General features: G+C 42.0%; 4 protein-coding genes across 6 annotated transcripts; 3 read left to right on the top strand and 1 right to left on the bottom strand.

Moving 5' to 3' along the window:
- Positions 1-56: 56 nt before the first annotated feature.
- Positions 57-4,103, top strand: cnppd1 (cyclin Pas1/PHO80 domain containing 1). Its single transcript, XM_072363036.1, has 8 exons — positions 57-231; positions 725-827; positions 942-1,023; positions 1,103-1,223; positions 1,356-1,484; positions 1,571-1,632; positions 1,837-1,954; positions 2,173-4,103. The coding sequence occupies exons 1-8, from the start codon at positions 169-171 to the stop codon at positions 2,815-2,817; spliced, it is 1,323 nt and encodes a 440-aa protein (XP_072219137.1). The 5' UTR covers positions 57-168; the 3' UTR covers positions 2,818-4,103.
- Positions 4,104-4,494: 391 nt separating this feature from the next.
- Positions 4,495-8,143, top strand: prkag3a (protein kinase, AMP-activated, gamma 3a non-catalytic subunit). 2 transcript variants are annotated; one of them, XM_072363506.1, is made up of 13 exons: positions 4,495-4,594; positions 4,735-4,774; positions 4,972-5,072; positions 5,261-5,342; positions 5,425-5,483; positions 6,465-6,510; positions 6,614-6,668; positions 6,755-6,881; positions 6,967-7,132; positions 7,208-7,245; positions 7,361-7,507; positions 7,577-7,768; positions 7,968-8,143. In XM_072363506.1, exons 1-12 carry the CDS (start codon positions 4,577-4,579, stop codon positions 7,691-7,693), a joined length of 996 nt encoding a protein of 331 aa, XP_072219607.1. In that variant the 5' UTR covers positions 4,495-4,576; the 3' UTR covers positions 7,694-7,768; positions 7,968-8,143. The 2 variants fall into 2 exon arrangements, with proteins under 2 accessions (XP_072219607.1, XP_072219534.1); XM_072363433.1 differs by having other exon boundaries at positions 6,465-6,525.
- Positions 8,144-9,531: 1,388 nt separating this feature from the next.
- On the top strand, positions 9,532-15,761 carry retreg2 (reticulophagy regulator family member 2). 2 transcript variants are annotated; one of them, XM_072362949.1, is made up of 9 exons: positions 9,532-9,849; positions 10,292-10,395; positions 10,647-10,677; positions 10,948-11,077; positions 11,173-11,257; positions 11,435-11,572; positions 11,842-11,966; positions 12,902-13,037; positions 13,143-15,761. In XM_072362949.1, exons 1-9 carry the CDS (start codon positions 9,596-9,598, stop codon positions 13,937-13,939), a joined length of 1,800 nt encoding a protein of 599 aa, XP_072219050.1. In that variant the 5' UTR covers positions 9,532-9,595; the 3' UTR covers positions 13,940-15,761. The 2 variants fall into 2 exon arrangements, with proteins under 2 accessions (XP_072219050.1, XP_072219051.1); XM_072362950.1 differs by having other exon boundaries at positions 9,533-9,849; positions 11,842-11,936.
- Positions 15,206-17,797, bottom strand: mdh1b (malate dehydrogenase 1B, NAD (soluble)). Its single transcript, XM_072362951.1, has 7 exons — positions 17,664-17,797; positions 17,414-17,582; positions 17,002-17,344; positions 16,770-16,911; positions 16,288-16,463; positions 16,062-16,183; positions 15,206-15,932 (listed from the first exon to the last, which is right to left on the bottom strand). Exons 1-7 carry the CDS (start codon positions 17,780-17,782, stop codon positions 15,879-15,881), a joined length of 1,125 nt encoding a protein of 374 aa, XP_072219052.1. The 5' UTR covers positions 17,783-17,797; the 3' UTR covers positions 15,206-15,878.
- Between the last annotated feature and the right edge of the window lie 419 nt (positions 17,798-18,216).

Raw genomic sequence — 18,216 nt, 5'->3', positions numbered from 1 at the left:
CCCTGCACGTGTATCTGTCTGGAAAAGGAAGTAAACAGCTGAAGGCTTCTGTCGTAACTGACTGTCCCCGCTGAGGGTGTGTTTTTAAGCTGAGCTTCACCGAACAGGCGGGGGGGTCAGGCCGGGCAGACGTTTTTTCCATATTCGGCGGACTAATGCACAGTAGATATGGATTTCGACGCATTATTTAACGAAAATACATTTCAGTTTTCGGACTTCCAGGAGTTCACGGTATGTTGTCGAGCAACCCCACACCAGGTCATCAAACTAGGCTAACAAATGCTAAGCGCATTAGCGTGCTGGCATATATGACGCGTGAACTTTAGGTACTTTGCTATTAAATTAATAACTAGGGTGGAGTTATGGTTAAATTTTCTTTTTTTTTGTCACACTACACCGATCTTATAAATTTTCTACCTTTATTATTGTTACGTAAGGGAAATACCTGGCTGATATAGATAGCACAAAGCTAATGTTTTACTTATGTGGTCTCGCTATGTTGACATGCTAAGGGGCCTAGCTTTAGCTAATGTGAAAAAGTTATGAGTTATGGTTAATATGTGTAAAATATGGCTATCCTTGGACTGTATTAATGCTAAAATGGTTGTGCTGAACACTTTGTTCCGCTAGGTAAAGATAATTTACACTTGCTTTCTAGTCAAATCTTATTCCTTAAAGTTACCACGTCTAAGCTAATGCTAGCAAAATGTTGTTGTTATCGCAGTTTCTTCCTGGACACCAAAAACTGTCAGAACGGGTGAGAAAGAGACTGTATTATGGCCTGGACACAGACGTTTCTTTAGATGCCCTCTCATGCCCTGTTACAGGTGAGCTTGTTACTATGTACCTGTTAATATTTGTATATTAAATCTGCTTGAATTAAGTATTTATGTATTTTTATTTTGCCCATTTTCTGATTTTTGTGAATCCTGGGATTCCAGATATTGCTGTCGAAATCTTCCAGAAGTCTGCCCCAAGCCCAATAAGAAAGCTCCAGAAGAAATATGCTGCTCATGTTGCAAGGTTTGTACTCTGTAATATATCTGTACTCTCAAATCATGCTTTCAGTCTCAGTTCAAAACAAATTTCTTTTATTGTTCAGGGAGGCTTGCATCTCTCCATGTGCCATGATGCTGGCTTTGGTTTACATTGAAAGGCTCCGACATAGAAACCCCGAATATCTGCAAAAGATCTCCTCATCTGACCTTTTCCTGATCTCGATGGTATGTGTTCGGAGTTTTTAGGTCAATCTAAATGTGCTACAGTGTTATTTATGGCATGATCTGAAGACCTATGAGCCCATACTCATGTTTATTGAACAAACTGAACCAGCTAACTTTCCCTCTGTGGTTTAGATGGTTGCCAGCAAGTACCTGTATGATGAAGGAGAGGAAGAAGAGGTTTTCAATGATGAGTGGGGATCAGCTGGGAAACTGGATGTCCAAACTGTCAATAACCTGGAGATTAATTTCTTGAATGCCATTGTAAGCGGCGCTGTGTGTGTTTTATTTGTACATGTGTTGTGTGCCTACATTTGTATTTGGTTCAAGCCTTGTGTCATATTTTCCAGGAGTGGAGCCTCTTCACGGACCCAAATGACTTCTTTGGTATTCTGAGCCAGCTGGAAACCAGGTTTGTGATCAGCTGTGTACACGTTCTGAAATGCAGCGTTAATGAGAAGTACTGATCTGAAATTAACATTGCATTTTTATTTTAATTCTCTGTTTGCGTTTCAGTCTTTTAAGATGCAGCCTGCGGAAGAATGTGTGAATTGTACTGAATCCTTTTCTTTTTCTTTTGAAATAATATTTCTGATTCTGGGCTGTGTATTTCCAGCATTGCTGAACGTCAGGGGATGAAACGGGGCTGGTTAACCTACACTGACCTGTGTGTGCTGCTGGAGCAGTCTGCATGGAGTCAAGTCCTCACAGCTATCTATCAGCACTTTATAAAGGTGAGATGGGGATTTGGGTTGAAGTTAAATGTTTGATTAGACTGTAAAGTTATTTTCCTGTGTACGATTATGTTTTTCATCTGTATTTATGTTCCCTGAAATGGATAACCAAGCAAAGGACAACGGTGTCAAACCAGTGAAAAATGCATTAGGTTAAAAGTGAGTTGATATTGTTAATTTAGGTTTGATTAAAATATTTCACCTAATTTTATCTTCAGGTATCCTGTATGCTTGGCTTGGTCTATCTCACCAGTGTAGCAGGCCTTATTGCTTCCAGTGCTGTGCTGCACCAGCTCAGTCTCTGCAAAAGTGGCCAGTCCCTGCTTCCTCCACCAGATGAGATCAGCTTCCCCCACCTCCAGGCTTCCAAACTAAATCCAGAGGCTCCGGCCCCAGCCCGCCGCCTGCCCTGTTGTGTTCTGGCGAACAAGAGCATCAACCGTCAGACTGGTGCATTTGAAATAAGCGAATACAACAGACAAAGTCACCCATCAGTGTCAGCACAGCCGTCTGTTTTATGTCTGTGGGGTTCCCTCCTCGCCTCAATGGGTCAAATACATCCTGACAGGAATTCTAATATGGAAACCCCCCAATCTTGGCCTTCTGCCTCCCTCTTCTGCCCTGGCTGTTTTGCAACCCTCCCGCATCTTCAGTGTGTGTTTGGAAACACCTCAGCACTCCTTGGTCCTGGTCCCGTTGATGACCATCAGCAGTTATCGGTGCTTTCTTCGAGCCTCCGCAGATCTGCAGAACAAAGTCTGGACTTTCAGTTTGGGGGGCTTCCTTCTGTACAGCTGCGCCCCTGCCATCCAGAGAGTGTGCTGCCCATCGACAAAGTCCCGGCTCTGCTCGTGCCCGGTTAGAAAGAGATCACAGCTTGCCAGCCTGCAGCGATCAACTCTGGAAACTGAACCAGCATTGTTTTAATGCCTCCTCAACTTCTCTTAAGTCATGTTTTTTGTTCAATTTTACAGATGTAGAATACAGGTGCACTTTTCAGATGGGGTGGGTCGAGACAGCACAGGGTTAAAGTTCATTTATAGCTGCAGAATAAATCAAAAGCAAGACGGTGTGATAGATGCTTTTATTTTTAGTTTCACTGCAGCTGTCACAGGATATACGGAGATCATTTAATGTTTTCTTCAGTAGCAACAAAAGTGTTTTGCAGCTCTCATCAGATCTGTCAGATGTGGATGAAGAGCCTTTTGTGATGAATGTGTTTTGAGTTATTCTATCGCAGCCGTAATGTTTTAAGCTGTTAACTACTTGGCATGTTGATGAAAGTGTGTGAAGGTTGCACAGCATATCTATTAGTTGAGGGCTCTGCAGTAAGTTTTCTTTTAAGGATCTGGGTGTATAAGAAGAAGGGACTAAACTCATTTATTGTACACTTTGCTCACCCATATGTATGCCTTGTTGCCATATGTTCTTCATACACCTCAGACTTTGTTCAAATGTATGCGTAAAGCACTGACTTTTGTACACCACATACATTTTTGTCTGTTAGTTTGCAAAGCCTGTCCTTGATCACTTTCCTCTTCATGTAAGCGAAGGTATCAGAGATGGGAAGTAGACAGTAGAGTGCAAATATCACTGGCCTCAAAGAAATTAAAAACAACTTGTAGTTTTTTATATTTAGCATGTTCTCTCTATAGTCAACAATATTCACCAGAATTGATGTGGCCCCAGGATGCCACATGGGTTTTATAGCTGCTTTCCTGTCACAGGGTTCTGACCACGTTTTCTCCTCTGTGTTGAGGGTTTGTAGAAGGGATGTGTTCCAGGGGTTTCACGCACTTCGTAGCTGGTTTTTGGTTTTGCGTACGACATGTTAAAGGTTAAGTGCAGTGTTCTACTTGCCGGTGATGTCTAGAATTTGCACATCTGGCTCTGTTTTGATCTAAAGCCATCTGTTAGCAGCTCTGTCTCCATATCTTTGAAACGCCTGAGAAATTTAGAAAAATGATTTTTATGTGCCCGTTTACACTTAAACATTTACTTGGTTATTGAACCCCTTGATAAAAAGGCTATGAGCATTTGAATTTGATACACTTTGGAGCACAGAAACGTTTAATTTTATACATGGTGTAAAATGAAAATAGCCTAAAATGTATATAAAAACCCAGAATTAATAAATGCTTTTCTTTGAGAGCTTTGTTTGTTGTTATTTGTTCATCTCTGAAACACGACTCTCGCAGGTTGATTCCTAACAATAAGCTTAGTTAGTTTGGTCATTTTTTTATGTAACTTTGACATCTGCATCCATCTTGACCACTTTTTCTTGAGACCATGTTCCGCTGTGTGACTGTTACGCCAATCTGTAGTGGATCGATCCAGGAAAATTTGTCTAATTTGCTTCTCCAAGCTGATGTATCCAAACATCTAAGAAGGCACATTAATGGTGAGTGTCTATGGACAAGGAGGCAGATATCTTGTTATGGTACAACATGGAGGGTACCTCCCCTTGAACCAGCGCCAGCTTCTTTTACCCCTCCCCTGCTTCAACCCTGGCCTGACATTCCACTGGAGAGCTCCTAATATAGACCCAACTGCTTTGTAGAAAAGGGTAACAAACCACTCTCCAGCGTTTGCTACTTTGAAACCAGCTTTTTTCATGGAGTTATGGAGCCTCTTCCACAGGTGAAATCTTACTTTGGAATGACCATAATTGGGGGTGTTCATGAAGTGAAAGCTATTATTGAAACAAGTAGCCCTGTCAAAGGATTTCAAACTGTTTTGAAAATCATCATGTGGAGAATGTTACACTTGATGTGTTGTAGGTGTCATCGTCCGAGGAGAAGCAGAGAATTCAGAACCAAGGTACGTTTCCAAAGACTGGCACATGTTTGCTATTTGATCTCGTAAATGTGCAGATGTGGCAAATTTAGCTGTATGGGTCTGTCCTGTTGGTGTACATTTGTCAGCATGTATGTGTAGCTGTGTGCAAGTACGCATTAATGTCCATGTGTGCTCCCTGTGAAAACAGTGTATTGATCAGCTGTTGTAATTTCTCATAGAGGCTGATGCCACAGTCTACTTGAATTTCATGAAAAGTCACCGTTGCTATGATGCCATTCCAACCAGCTGTAAACTGGTCATATTTGATACCACACTACAAGTAAGATCATAGCTTTTCTATGGAAACACAAACTCAAAGGCCTCCCAAGCTTTCTATTGAAAAGATATTGTGTCAAACATATGCTCATTTTCAAACTGATAGTAACAACGTGTTTCATCCTATACAGCTTCTAGCCTGTTGGGGGTACACCATTGTATTCATTTCTCTGACTTTATTTTCTCACAAAGGTGAAAAAGGCCTTTTTTGCACTGGTTGCAAATGGCTTGAGGGCTGCGCCTCTATGGGACAGCAAGTTGCAGAGATTTGTGGGTGAGATGCCAACTTTTCTACATGAATATATTGATAAATGTCAGTTCAAAAGAACAAGAATATGCATCTTTCTCTGCCACAGGTATGCTGACTATCACAGATTTCATCAACATCCTCCACTGCTATTACAAGTCTCCTATGGTGAGCATGAGAGTAGCACAGTTTAAAGCCAGATGACGAATTATATGTGGAGTTATTATTTCACTATTTTAGAAAAGCATGATAGCTGGATGATAAACAATTAAAAAACAAAACCCTGGGCCAACACACACACTTGTGCAATGACTAAAATAATCATATCCATTTCCATTCAAGTCTCTGTGCCAGATTTGTGTTGTTTTTGCTCATTTCATCACTCATTTTAGGGATTTTGTGACCATTTGTAGCCGTTGTTTTGTGTCTGATGTTGATGATCTTACATCATTTTATAACTTTGCCTCTCTGTGTGTGTTATGTTGTGTGTCCCAATCTGTTTTTGCTTAATTTAGGAGGTTTTTTTTATCAATTTCTGGTCATTTGGCATCTCTTCGTGGATCATATTCTTCTCATATTGTTCATTTTCGCAGATCTTTGTGGTTCTGTGCTTTGGACTCTGGTGGTTATGGGTCACATTTTGGTCCCCTTGCATCTTTCTATACATCTCTGTGTTTCTTTTCTTTTTCTTTTTTTCATTTTGTGTCATGTTAGAATTAGTGTGTGACTCATTCTGGTTGCTTTAAATCTCTACTGTGTCATATTTTAAACATTTGGTCATTTCCTCCTCTTTATTTTCTTTCTCTTTGTGTTTTTTTTTGTTTCTTTGTAGTTGTTGTAAATGTTATATGTGTATATATATATATTTATATATATATATAAGTGTGTGTGTTTGTGTGTTTATATGAGATAAGTCAGAGGCCCTTGACTCCCTGGGCCCCTGTGCCTACTGGGCCTGCTCATAGATCTGTTCATGGAAGCGTCAATATCATAGATCACATAGATAGTTAGTTGACAGATTGCTTATTATTCTAGGCCAAAGACAGTAACAAAGCAGATCAAACCAAGCTTTATCAGTAAGTGAGAGTTTTTTTAGGCAGTTTTTGGATCTATAACTAGTAACTCATATTTTGAGTTTTCCCTCCAAAGGTCCAAATGTATGGTCTGGAGAACCAAAAGATTGAGACATGGAGAGGTGATTCACTTCGAAGTAAATAACCAGCACAGATAAATGACATTATCTCTATGCACGCATCTCAGTGAACTTCCATTTGAGCTCTCCCTGTTCTTCTATCTAGATGTCTACTTACAGTATCCCAATCAGTTCCTCATTAGTATTTCCCCAGAGTCTAGGTGAGTGCACACATCAGTATTTGTGAATTCCACTTATCTTTCCTGCAAAGCAATAAATTCCTCTACAATCTTTTCTCCTACTTTAGCCTCTTTGATGCCATCTATTCCTTACTCAGACACAAGATCCACAGGCTGCCTGTGATCGATCCAGAGTCTGGAAATGTCTTGCACATTCTGACCCACAAAAGAATCCTCAAGTTCCTCCATATATTTGTAAGCTTAACCTGATGTTTATGTCTGTAAATACCTGATGGCATGCATGGTCTTAAACTACCGTCTGGTGTTTGAACACTTTCAGGGTAAAAAGCTTCCCAGACCAGCATTCATCCAGAGGCAGATCCAGGAGCTTGGGATTGGAACTTTCAGGAACATCGCCACAGTCCAGCAAACAGCGTCACTTTATGATGCCCTCTCCATATTTGTGGAGAGGCGTGTGTCAGCACTGCCGGTGGTGGATGAACAAGGTATACACTCTTACAGTAAGCATTTTCATCTCTCTGTCGATATCGATTTCAGCATCCAACAATTTATTTTCTCAGGCAAAGTGGTAGCACTCTACTCAAGATTTGATGTCATTGTGAGTATTGTAGAGATTAATGTTTAAGACTCTTTTCGTCACAGTCTTCATTCTTCCTTATCATAGGAGAATTTGCTGTCTTTCTCAGAAATGATCTGTGTTTACTCCATGGCAGAATCTAGCAGCAGAGAAGACTTACAACAATCTGGATATGACGATGCAGGAGGCCGTTCGCAGGCGCACATGTTACATTGAGGGTGTGATCAAGTGCCGTCCAGATGAAACTTTGGAAACAATTATAGACCGAATAGTCACAGCTGAAGTAAGTGTTTCCCTGACCTTTGTCAGATTTTCGATCACAGCAAAGGAACATCATTCTTCCTTCTCCCAGGTCCATCGGCTGGTCCTGGTGGACAGGGCTGATGTGGTAAAGGGCATCGTTTCTCTGTCAGACCTGCTGCAGGCCATGGTCTTAACCCCTGCAGGTATTGATGCACTTTTGTCCTAGCACTAGACGACAGTGGTCCCCCATTCCTCCTTTATTGCCTGTGTAGGCTTGAGTCCTGGAAGCACATCAAATCAGGTGAGCTCAGGAACCCCCACGCTGTTGTCTGGTCACAGTCATTCAGAGCTCTTATTTATAAAACTGTAGAGAACCATATTCTGCTATGCATTATTCCTCTAGTTCACGCAACCTCAGCAGCTTGACTGATGCATTGCTTCACATTCGAAGGATTCCAGATGCTGAGTCAATTCCCATGATTGGTATTCGTGTCTTTCAGAAATTGATATGAGACTAAAATGTGAGATGACAAGTGGTGGACAACTTCCCTGCCTGTGATGCTGATGTTAAGACATTAAGATGTCTTCCACGATCAATGACTGTGCCAAATATTGATAGACAGTTACGTTTGATGCCCTAATGCATCTTCAGAGACCCCCAGTAAACTATCCACATCGGCTCAGTTTGTCCGAACTGATTAGTTTCCTTATTATGATACTCTATGTCTGTAATAAATTTATATCAAAAGCTGCCGGCGAGTTTTTTTTTTTGCTCAAATTGCATCCTGTAAAACTACAGAATGTGTCTTACGGCAAATAGGACATGTCTTTGACGTGTTCACCTTTATGTAACATCTCTACCACCCAGACGTAACCACATGGTGGTACACTAAGGCTTTCTTTAACCCTACACGGTAAACAAGGAAACACGTGACTACATTTTTTTCTTATCTATGACGGCCTTATGATCCGACCGCCCATCTGTGCGCCTATCGTTACGACATCAAGTTGTAAAAATATATTAAGCATGAAAGCGGAAGAGGATATTTCCTTCAAAATAAAAATAGCTTTCCTGCAATATCTCGCTGGAATCTGGTAAGGAACTGTGAAAATCAAATATCCAACAGCTGATGCATAAGGCATGTCTATACTATCAGTCAAAAGTGGACGAGTAAGCATATGTCATGTCTAAGTGTGTTATGTGGGCCAGATTTGACCCAGGGGTCATATGATGGGCATAGCGTGGGTTATAATGCGTTACATGGCTCAGATGTGATGTCATGAGCTGGTTTTAACATGGGTTCCCTCGAATGCCGTGAAAGCCAGACGTGGGCTAAAAGGCACAAAGAAAATGCACATTTAAGCTATGTTCGGTAGATATATGGCTGAGCTTAGACAGCTGCATTCAAAGTCGACACAGTCATTCTGGGCAGGCTGAAGAAAATTTAGGGCCTTCCAATCTGAAAATTTTGATATTGTGAAAGAAGAGGCATATTCTAAAATTCTCAGTTGGGAAAAAAAAACATGATTAACACACACATAGGACTGTGATGGCAAATAAAAACTTTGCTACCAGTTTGTGACAAAAAAGTTGGAATAATTTTTGTACGCTTACATTTTTCATTTGATAAAAGGAACACAAACCCAGATATATTTCAAATGTTCACAAGTAAGACCATATTTTCCAATCTTGGTAAATATCATTTCCAGTCAATTGAATAATAATTATGAGACAATATTTATGTAGGAATTGACAATAGGAATAGTTTTAAAAAGCTCTGTAAAGACTTTTGCTTTGTATGTTTGAGTCTGTTCACTATGTTTTGGTTTATTTGGTTTTATCCACTATGAACAAAGTGGGTACTAGGTACAGGTACTAGTTTTAAAGTTTTTCTATAGTTGTGAGTTTATTTGACAAAGTTAGCATTTTTGATCGTCAAATAAACCTCTACTTATGCGCTTGCAGCGTTTTAATAAAGCATAGATTTATTCACGGTCCATGCATTTAATCTGTTTTATTTGAAAAGTCTCCACCGGAAGCTAAAGTTTATTTAAGTCCGTCACACTTGACGCTGATCTTTCCATATACCCCGTGATCTCCAAAACAACATAACAAAGTAGGGGAAACATGGCGAGCGGAGAGGAGGCCAGAAGACGCCCCTCCATAACCTCCTCTTCGGTCGGCCTGGAGGATTTATTCCCCGCCGGGACGTCGGAGCAGGCTTGTGGAGACGGAAATCCGGAGCTCGAGCGCTTGCGGGAGAGTCTTCAGGCTTGGTTATCGCAGTACGAACCCCTGCTGCTGTGGGTGCAGAGGCTGCTGGTGTGGGAGAGGCCGCTCTACAGCATCTCTGCCGCCCTGACACTCAACACATTATTCTGGTACTCGTTGAGTCTTTGTTTATTCATGGTGCCACGATAAGGCTGCTCTGAAACTCGCCATTAGCTCACTGGCTAATGTCAGCGAGGATATTACGAATGAATGTCAAGTTAAGTTAGCTAATCCCACGTCTTTAGCCTAATGCTAACGTAGCGTGCATGCCAGTTTAAATACGTTTGTCAGCGCAGAAATGTGGAGTCGTGTCCAAGAAAGAAAAGTTGAGAAAATCTGACAACCAAAGTTATTTTGAGTTTTTACACCTGTCAGCTGCGTATTTTTAGCAAACTCCTATGTCATGCTGAGTTACCCAGGCCTTGTTCAGTGGCAGAGTAGCTGTCTCATATTTGACAAGAACTGTTCGGTAGGTGGACTAATACGACGGAGCTCCGACATGAAAATGAATTTTCATGTTTATGACAGTTCCTTTGCTTTATGTGCCCACAGGCTCCTGTCCTCCACCTCTCTGAGGCCCTTGTTCCTCCTGAGTGTGTCCCTGCTGGGACTAATGCTACTGGAGAGGTGGAAGCCCAAGTTGCCCATCATTACTGGTGAGTTGTAGTGTCATTACTGTCATTGTTCTGAATCAGTGAAGTTGAAATTTCCCCCTCACTTAACCAGTATCTGGATGCGTGATTTTAGTAAATGACTAATCAAACACGCTGTGTTGGGTGTGTGTTTGTATTGAAGGTCTACGCTCAAAGGGTCAGAAAGGTCAAAGGGATTCTCTTTGATTTAAGATCTAATTCTGAACCATTTTGCTAAGGATCTGCTTCTAATGTGGGTTTTTCTTCTCCTGCAGTTCAACATGCAGAGCCTCCCCCTGTACAAAGGTGTGTACACAACAAACTTTCAGTATTTTATGTTATATTTATATTGTATTTGTCAATGTGTGACACTTGTTAAGGTTCCTGTCAAGTTTAGTCTGAGGTATTTGTGTTCACGTGTGTCTCCCTCCATTATTATTACATCAACAAGGAATGCTACCACTCCCCAAGCGTATAAGTCCAATTTGAAACACTTTGAACATAGATCAGTATTTATTACAGGTGCTAATTTTGTCTTCCTGTGTCTGCTTTTTGGTTTTTCTTGTTTGAACGCAGTGAAACCATGAGTTCAGAGCAGCGTCTGCTCAGTATTCCTGAGCTGAGCCACCACCTCGCTGAGAGCTACCTGACCTGCTGCCTGTACGTTCAGGAGATGCTGCAGTACAAGCAGCAGAACCACGGCAAAGTATGGACTGACTGACCAATTATTACACATAGTTTTTAAAAGGAAACGGGAACATTTTCAGTGTGAGATATTTAGAAATGTTTTCTGTTTTCCAGTTCTGTGTGATGATGTGCAGTGGCTGTTTTGTACTCGCTGTGGTCGGGCATTACGTACCAGGAATCATGATCTCTTATATTATAGGTGAGTCACTTCATGCTAATTGACATGCAGGGACTGTCTGGTTGTCATGACAGACCGAGGGTGTGTGATTATGAGTAAAAATAAGAAATCACTGGTGTGATTAGACCAACTGCATTTTGATAATTGAAAGGAGGCCATATACTAAAATAATCAGCTCTTTATTCTTTCGCTTTTAAGTCCTGAGCGTGCTGCTGTGGCCATTGGTGGTGTACCATGAACTGATCCAGAGGATGTACACCGGCTTGGAGCCAATCATGATGAAACTGGACTACACCATGAAGGGAGAAACCGAGCATCGCAAACATGACAAGAGGAGTGAGTGTTAATGGAGGCACTCTTCATGTTTGAGACAATCATGAAGGACTTAATCATGCAAGAAGGCTTTGTTGCATTGAACTCTGAGTCTCTTTATTTTTCTTGTTCCTAATACAAATCTCAGACTCTTTACAAACACCCCTATCTGCCAGACTGTCATTCTGCCTTTAAATCAGTTCCCCTCAGTCATTTGTGGCTGTTGCAAAGCGTATGATGACATGCATTTTCCTCTCCAGCGTGTTAAAAGTGTGGATTTGTGTTTTTCACAGAGGTAAAGAAGGAGGTGGAGGAGGGGGATGAGCCCAGAGCAGAAACAGAGAGTGAGAGCGAAGAAGAGGAGGAATTGTCCTGTTTTGCTCCGACGGTATGGACACACCTGACAGATCTACTTGCGGTACATGGGAAGAAAGCTTTATGGGGGCATGTGTTGCTAAAAACTGTAAGATTTCTGTTAGAAGGACCAGTACCGTGCAGAGCCGGATGTAAAGCGTACTGAGGTCAGCGCTGACCTCTATGAATGCTGCAACATGTTAATGGAACGGAACTCTTGTGTTGTGGCTGTCTTTAGGGATTATCTTTCAAACGTGATCACATGTCATTAGTGCAACTGAGAGCTGTAAATGACAACGTTGATGTTATACCATGTATCCAGCCAGAAGAATTTTTATTTCTGCGAAAATGAAAAATCTTTACACATAAATTGACCAAACTGAGTCTTTTTTTATGGTGTTTGTTGAACACTTTAACTGGTATGCAACAGAACTCAACGCCTTTGAGCTAACCACTTCTGCTACGAGCGTCTGTGACCAAAGTACTCCACAAATGGGTCCACAGTCCTTGTACACGTTCTATGAAGCATTATAGAGATATGGGTAATAGCCATTCTTCTGCTATATTGCCTATATTGTTCCTCTACTCGCCATCTGCTTTGTCTTTGGAGACTGATCCAGGCTCAGAGACTGATATAGGTGCAGATGAAAAAATATACGTCTCAGAGACCATGGATACAAGCAGACATGGAAACCATGAATTTGTTTGGAGTACAAACCAAGCAGCACATGTACAAACATGCAGTCTACTGGGGTACAATCTAGTATGTAGGCACTGAACACTATGCAAAGAGGAAGGGATGCTCAGTCAAAATACACAGACCCTGTGAGTTTGTGCATGTTGATAGATAGATGGATGGATAGATACTTTATTGATCCCGAAGGAAATTCATGTGTGTAGATAAACTTTTAATACCTGTGAGATATATGTTCATCCTTTCATTGGAAGTTTTTCTTTTACCGTTGTGGACTGTTGACGGTACATTTATCTTATGCTCAGGTGGATGTGAAAACCACAGCTCTGGCCATGGCTATCACTGACTCAGAGTTGTCGGATGAGGAAGCGTCCATATTGGAGAGTGGAGGGTTCTCTGTGTCTAGAGCCACCACTCCTCAACTCACTGACTTGTCTGAAGGTAAATCTCACTCATGTCAGTGTCACACTTGAGTTAATACCAAAACAGAAGATGATTTTTTTGCTTGATCATAATTCAATGAGTACCCATGTATTTCTGTTATAGACTTAGACCAACAGAGTTTACACAGCGACCCAGAGGAGTCCTATCTGCGGGACCTCCCAGAGTTCCCCTCGGTTGAGGAGTTCCCGTCCATCGAGCACAGTCTGCTTCACTTTCCTCTGCGAGGCCCAGTCCAGGGAGACGGAGCACAAGCTGGTACCCAGACAGAGGGGGAACCGTTGAGCCCTGCCACCCTCCTTATCCAGCACCTGGCATCTCCTCTGCACTTTGTGAACACACATTTCAACGGTCATGGACGACCACCTGGTGGCGAGGAGGGCACGCTGCCTGTTCCAGGCGCACGAGTGGAAGCACGGCGGCAGGAGGGAGAGGAGAAGGAGGCTGCAGTAACCGATGGTGCACAGCAGTCCTTGGAGGCGCTGAGTGAGGAGATAGTGAGCACTGCCATCTCCACTGTGGTGCAGAACACTCTGTCGGCCCTGCTGCGTTCCAGCGAGGCCAGCGAGGAGCCCACCCTGGCAGAGTTCCTTCCCACTGAAACCCCACCGGGTGCTCTGGAGACCCCCACCCAATCCGCCGACACCGCTGCTGACACTACAGTTACTGCAGTAGGGGCGCTGAGCCCTGACGAAGACCCGGAGGAGGCGGTTACAACGGAAAGCGGCCCTGGCGAGGAGTTCCCGGATGACACTCTAGTGCCGACCGAAGAAGAGGACTTTGAGCTTTTGGACCAAAGTGAACTGGAGCAGGTGGATGAGGGGCTGGACCTCGGCTGTGACAGACAGGTGGGGGCTGGAGCTCCAGACACACCTCCATTGCCTCCACACCCTCAGTCATAGCTGCCCTGCTCCCTGCCTTTTACCCCCACATTCAGCTGTTTTTGTTTTTATTTGTACATTAAAACTACATCATATTCATACACTATATTGAACACATTAATCAAGGAGTTTGGCATTTAATACTGTTGGTTGGTGGTTGTGTGGCTGGTGGTTGAGATACTTGGTGCGTTCATGGCTTCACATTTCAAGATCCCGCTCAGCTTTGGTACCTGAATTGTTCCTTGTCTGCTGACCTGATATTATCACGTTCAAGGTAGACCTTGGATTAGCAGATATGGAGACATCATTATTGTTTGTGTCTCCTAGATTCAATAATGATGCCTTTATTTTGTGATGCCTTAGCTACTGAACCCCACCACCATGTTTTCACTGAAAATCAGATGTTATATCGATGGTTTAAGAAAAGAGAAAATGTTGGATATACAGTATAACTAATAATATATGCTATAAATTATTTAATTTAATGCCCAGCTAATGAAACTTTATTAAAAATCTCTTGGGGGTGGGGTGGGATTTGAAGTATATTTTATCCCTTTGGTTACCCATATCGATTGTGTTTTAGCACACATTGTGTGTCAAAGTGTATATTGTAGTGAAATATTCCCAGAATCGGACGAGGAAAACATGAATCCCCAACTGTACCTCCCGAGTTTCACAGTTTTCAAAAAAAAATCTTCAGTCACTCGTTGCCTGAACGTTGAGTCTTTGACATTCGTGGATGTTGGTAACTGGTAGGTTTATACACATAAGTGACTTTCATGAGTAGGAGAACAGCTCCTTTGTTTCCACTCTGTGATGGATGCCACATTTTTATTGTCATCTGTAAAATATCATCTGAGTTCAGCTCATACATCCAAGTGTAATCGATCCATATGTGATTGAATTTGCTCTTGACCGAACAATATATTTAAAGGAAAACATGTTAGATAGGCCCATGTACTATTTGTACATGTACAGTCATCATCGGGATATGTATATCAACCAAACCTCCTTTGTTCATGCATGCGGCGCATCACGCATGTGTTAAGACCTGAGTTTTTTTATGACACTTAGTTAGGCCCAACACTTTGATTACAGACTGTGTATCTGGCCAATGCAGTGGGGAAAAAAGTGTGCAAGAATATATCAAAAGAAAAGAAAAAATCTGCCTATTTCCCCTTTTCTAAACCACTTGGCATCCAAAGCTCAGGGGTGGGTTGTACAAAGTAAATATAACATTGCGGAATATGTATCCTGACCTGTCGTAGTGCACTGTATTTGTACTAACCCCCCCCAGTTGTGTATAGTATCGACACGCTAAGCAAAGAGAAAGGAAAGTGTATTTTCTGCATGTAAAAACAGCACTCTGTTCAGGTTCTCCTTGTCAGCTGACAAAAGTACTGCACAATTTGTTGGATGCTTCTGGTTAAAAGACCCCATTAGATTCAGTTTGTTTGCTTTTCTCAGTACCTGTGATGAAAATAACAGTTTGATGTTTTGAGGTCGACCCAACTGTTAATAAAGATGGGTGGCAAGTGACAACATCAGATAAAGAGAACATTAAGAGACTAGTTTGTGTTAGGTTGTTCTGTGTTTTATGTTTAAATACTGCTTCTTGAGCTATATACAGATATATATCTATATATATAGATATATATCTGTAGATATATATGAAAGAATTAACAACTGTACAATTTAAAAAAAAAAAAAAGGAATATATTTTCTAATTTCTCCTTTTTCCATAAAGTACTCAGTTTGATCTTTTACGTCTGAACATATAAATGTGATTGATGAGTTTCGCAAAGCGGATGAGATTTGTTGTCATTCAGCTGGTAAAATAAAACTGCACCTCCACCTTGTGAAAGTAAGAGAATAAAAGGACAAACTGAAACAAACATGAGACGTGGCCATGCAAATTATCTTCCTTTCATCACTCCTGTCAGCTTGTTTTTATGTCTTGTCAGCCATCTTTATTCATGACATCACTGCAGCTTTCTAATCCAAGTTCCTTTTCCTAGGCAGGAAAAGAAACCCATTAGCATAAAAGCTCTAAAAACCTCATTTATTAAGTCTTATGTGCTATCAAATGTGTTTTATCTAAGAAAATGGGTTTCACAACATCCGGTTTAGCATTGTGACAAACCTGCTGCAGTTCGTTTGCACAAAACCCGAGTCTCTCCTTCAGCTTGTCTCCAACAGTGACGTCCAACAGCGGGGACCATTTACCATCTGTAAGTGTAACCGGAACTGAGAGCACGATGCCATCTGGGAGATCACAGAGGCCTAGAAGTGGATAGACAGTCATTTAAGCACACATTCGTTGGATGCAGCTTTCTCATGAAATCCTTTTACTGGGTCTGGTTCCTAACCTGGACAAAGTACACCAACAGATAGGACCTCATCTGGACTACAAGCGCCATTCCAAGCTTTCAGGACTTGGAGGATAGCATTGGCGGATGATGCAGCAGCTGCTCGGCCAGTCTTTGAAGCCACAGCTACGTGCTGATGACGCACCAGTTGTTGAAAGTCTGTTTCCACCCATTTACTGGCAAGACAAGTAGATTGTTTGCTGTTTTATCCCAGCACAGGTTGCAAGGCCACTTTTATTGTGCAATCAGTGTTTGCACAGGCTTGTATTACAGCAAGGTACTGTTTGGTGTGTAGTGTTGTAATTTGATGATAGGTCACTGTCAGACCATGTCATGTTTGTTTTGCCTACCAAAGCACCTGCTGGGTGGAGTAAAACAATAACTGCATTCACAAGGAAATAACCACCTGGATGTTTGAAACAGGCGCCTGAAGCACATTTGCATATTGAAGTTTGCTGAAATGCTTTCCCTTTGCAACAGACCTGTCATGAAAAATCTTGAGGATTGCTTGGGAAAAGAAAGCTGGCCCTTTGATCGCCCCATCATAGTTAAAAATCTTTGCCCTCTGCAGGTCGACGTAGAAAGTGCCACTTATGTTTCCCCACACGATGACATCTGTGACATCTGCATCAGAAGAAAGGGCAAATCATGCATGTAAGGTGCTTGTGCCAAGATGAAGTGGAAATACAGAGAAATTAAAAAAAAAAAAGATACCTGATGATCTCACTTTCATCTTCTTTGCAATTATAGCCCTGGCTTGGTTCTCCAGCTGTGTTGCAGAGGCAACAAACTGATGGCTGTCAATGGAGCGTGCGGTGTCTACCAGAAGCGCGCATCTCAGATTGACAAATGAGTCACCAGAGACAATCGCCTTCACCTGCTTGTTGGCTCGTGTGTCAATTAGATGTCCATAGTCTCTGTACCGCTCTGAGATTTCTCTCACTCTTTCCTTCTTTTCCTCATCACTGTTGTTCTTTTCATCAGTTTTAAAATCGTCCAACAGCAGGATGACATCTGCGTCTTGGAAAGCTTGATCCAGATCTGTATGAATCGTCACCTGGAAATACATGTTTTTTTTTCCTGTGACATGATTAAACCATGAAAAGCTTTGTGGAAAGTAATTTACCTGATAGAGCATTGGGTGTGCCAGGTCCTCAGTCTCCTGCCTCAGCTCCTGCAACTCCCCCGCATCCCCCTCCAGGTCCAAGAAGTGAAGGCTGATTGCAGTAACTTTGGGGAACACCTCAGTAGACAGCACGCAGGGAATCAAGACATGGCAGGTTGGGCTGAGAGCTCTGAAAAGACAAACCAAATCTATCAACACTTTGCTCTTAAAGCTTTTTTTATCATAATTTTTAATTGATAGAACAACCTACCCAGTGATCCATATGTGAAGGGGTTGAATGAGGCACAGTCGGTGCTTTTCCTCCACAATAAGGCTCATTTGAGCCTCCAAATTCTCTGCAGCAATTCTAAGCATCGTATCTGTGGCCATGTCTGATGTGATGCCATAGTACTCCTAAACAAGCATCGATTAAAGCTGTTTGTTTCCATTCGACAATTATTTGTAGTGAGGGAAAAAAAAACAACCTTTCGGTTTCTACCTGGCAGTGCTCCAAAAAGTCACTGAAGCCCCCTAACAGCATCCCTTTGCCGCCTTGTTCCACTAGCTCCCTCCAAACCAAAGGAGAGTCATCATGTTTCCAATCATTTGTCTTGCAGGTCACCTCCAGCCATTCCTTTTAGAGGCCCAATAGCATTGAAATTACAGGAGCAGCGCCAAAAAATGCAAATAAATGAGGATTTTTTTAAAAATATACTGATATAAAATAAGATGGATTACCTTCCATTCACCTGGCAGGATGGAGATCTTGTGGACCCTGAAGTTGGGAAGAGATCGTTGCAGAGCGTCTGCCAAAAGCTCTGCTT

The sequence above is a fragment of the Leuresthes tenuis genome, unplaced genomic scaffold (genome assembly GCF_036924035.1).
Source record: "Leuresthes tenuis unplaced genomic scaffold, fLeuTen1.0.hap1 SCAF_1, whole genome shotgun sequence".
NCBI lineage: Eukaryota > Metazoa > Chordata > Actinopteri > Atheriniformes > Atherinopsidae > Leuresthes > Leuresthes tenuis.
The sequence above is the reverse complement of the archived record's forward strand: the minus strand, read 5'-3'. Positions and strand labels throughout refer to the sequence as shown.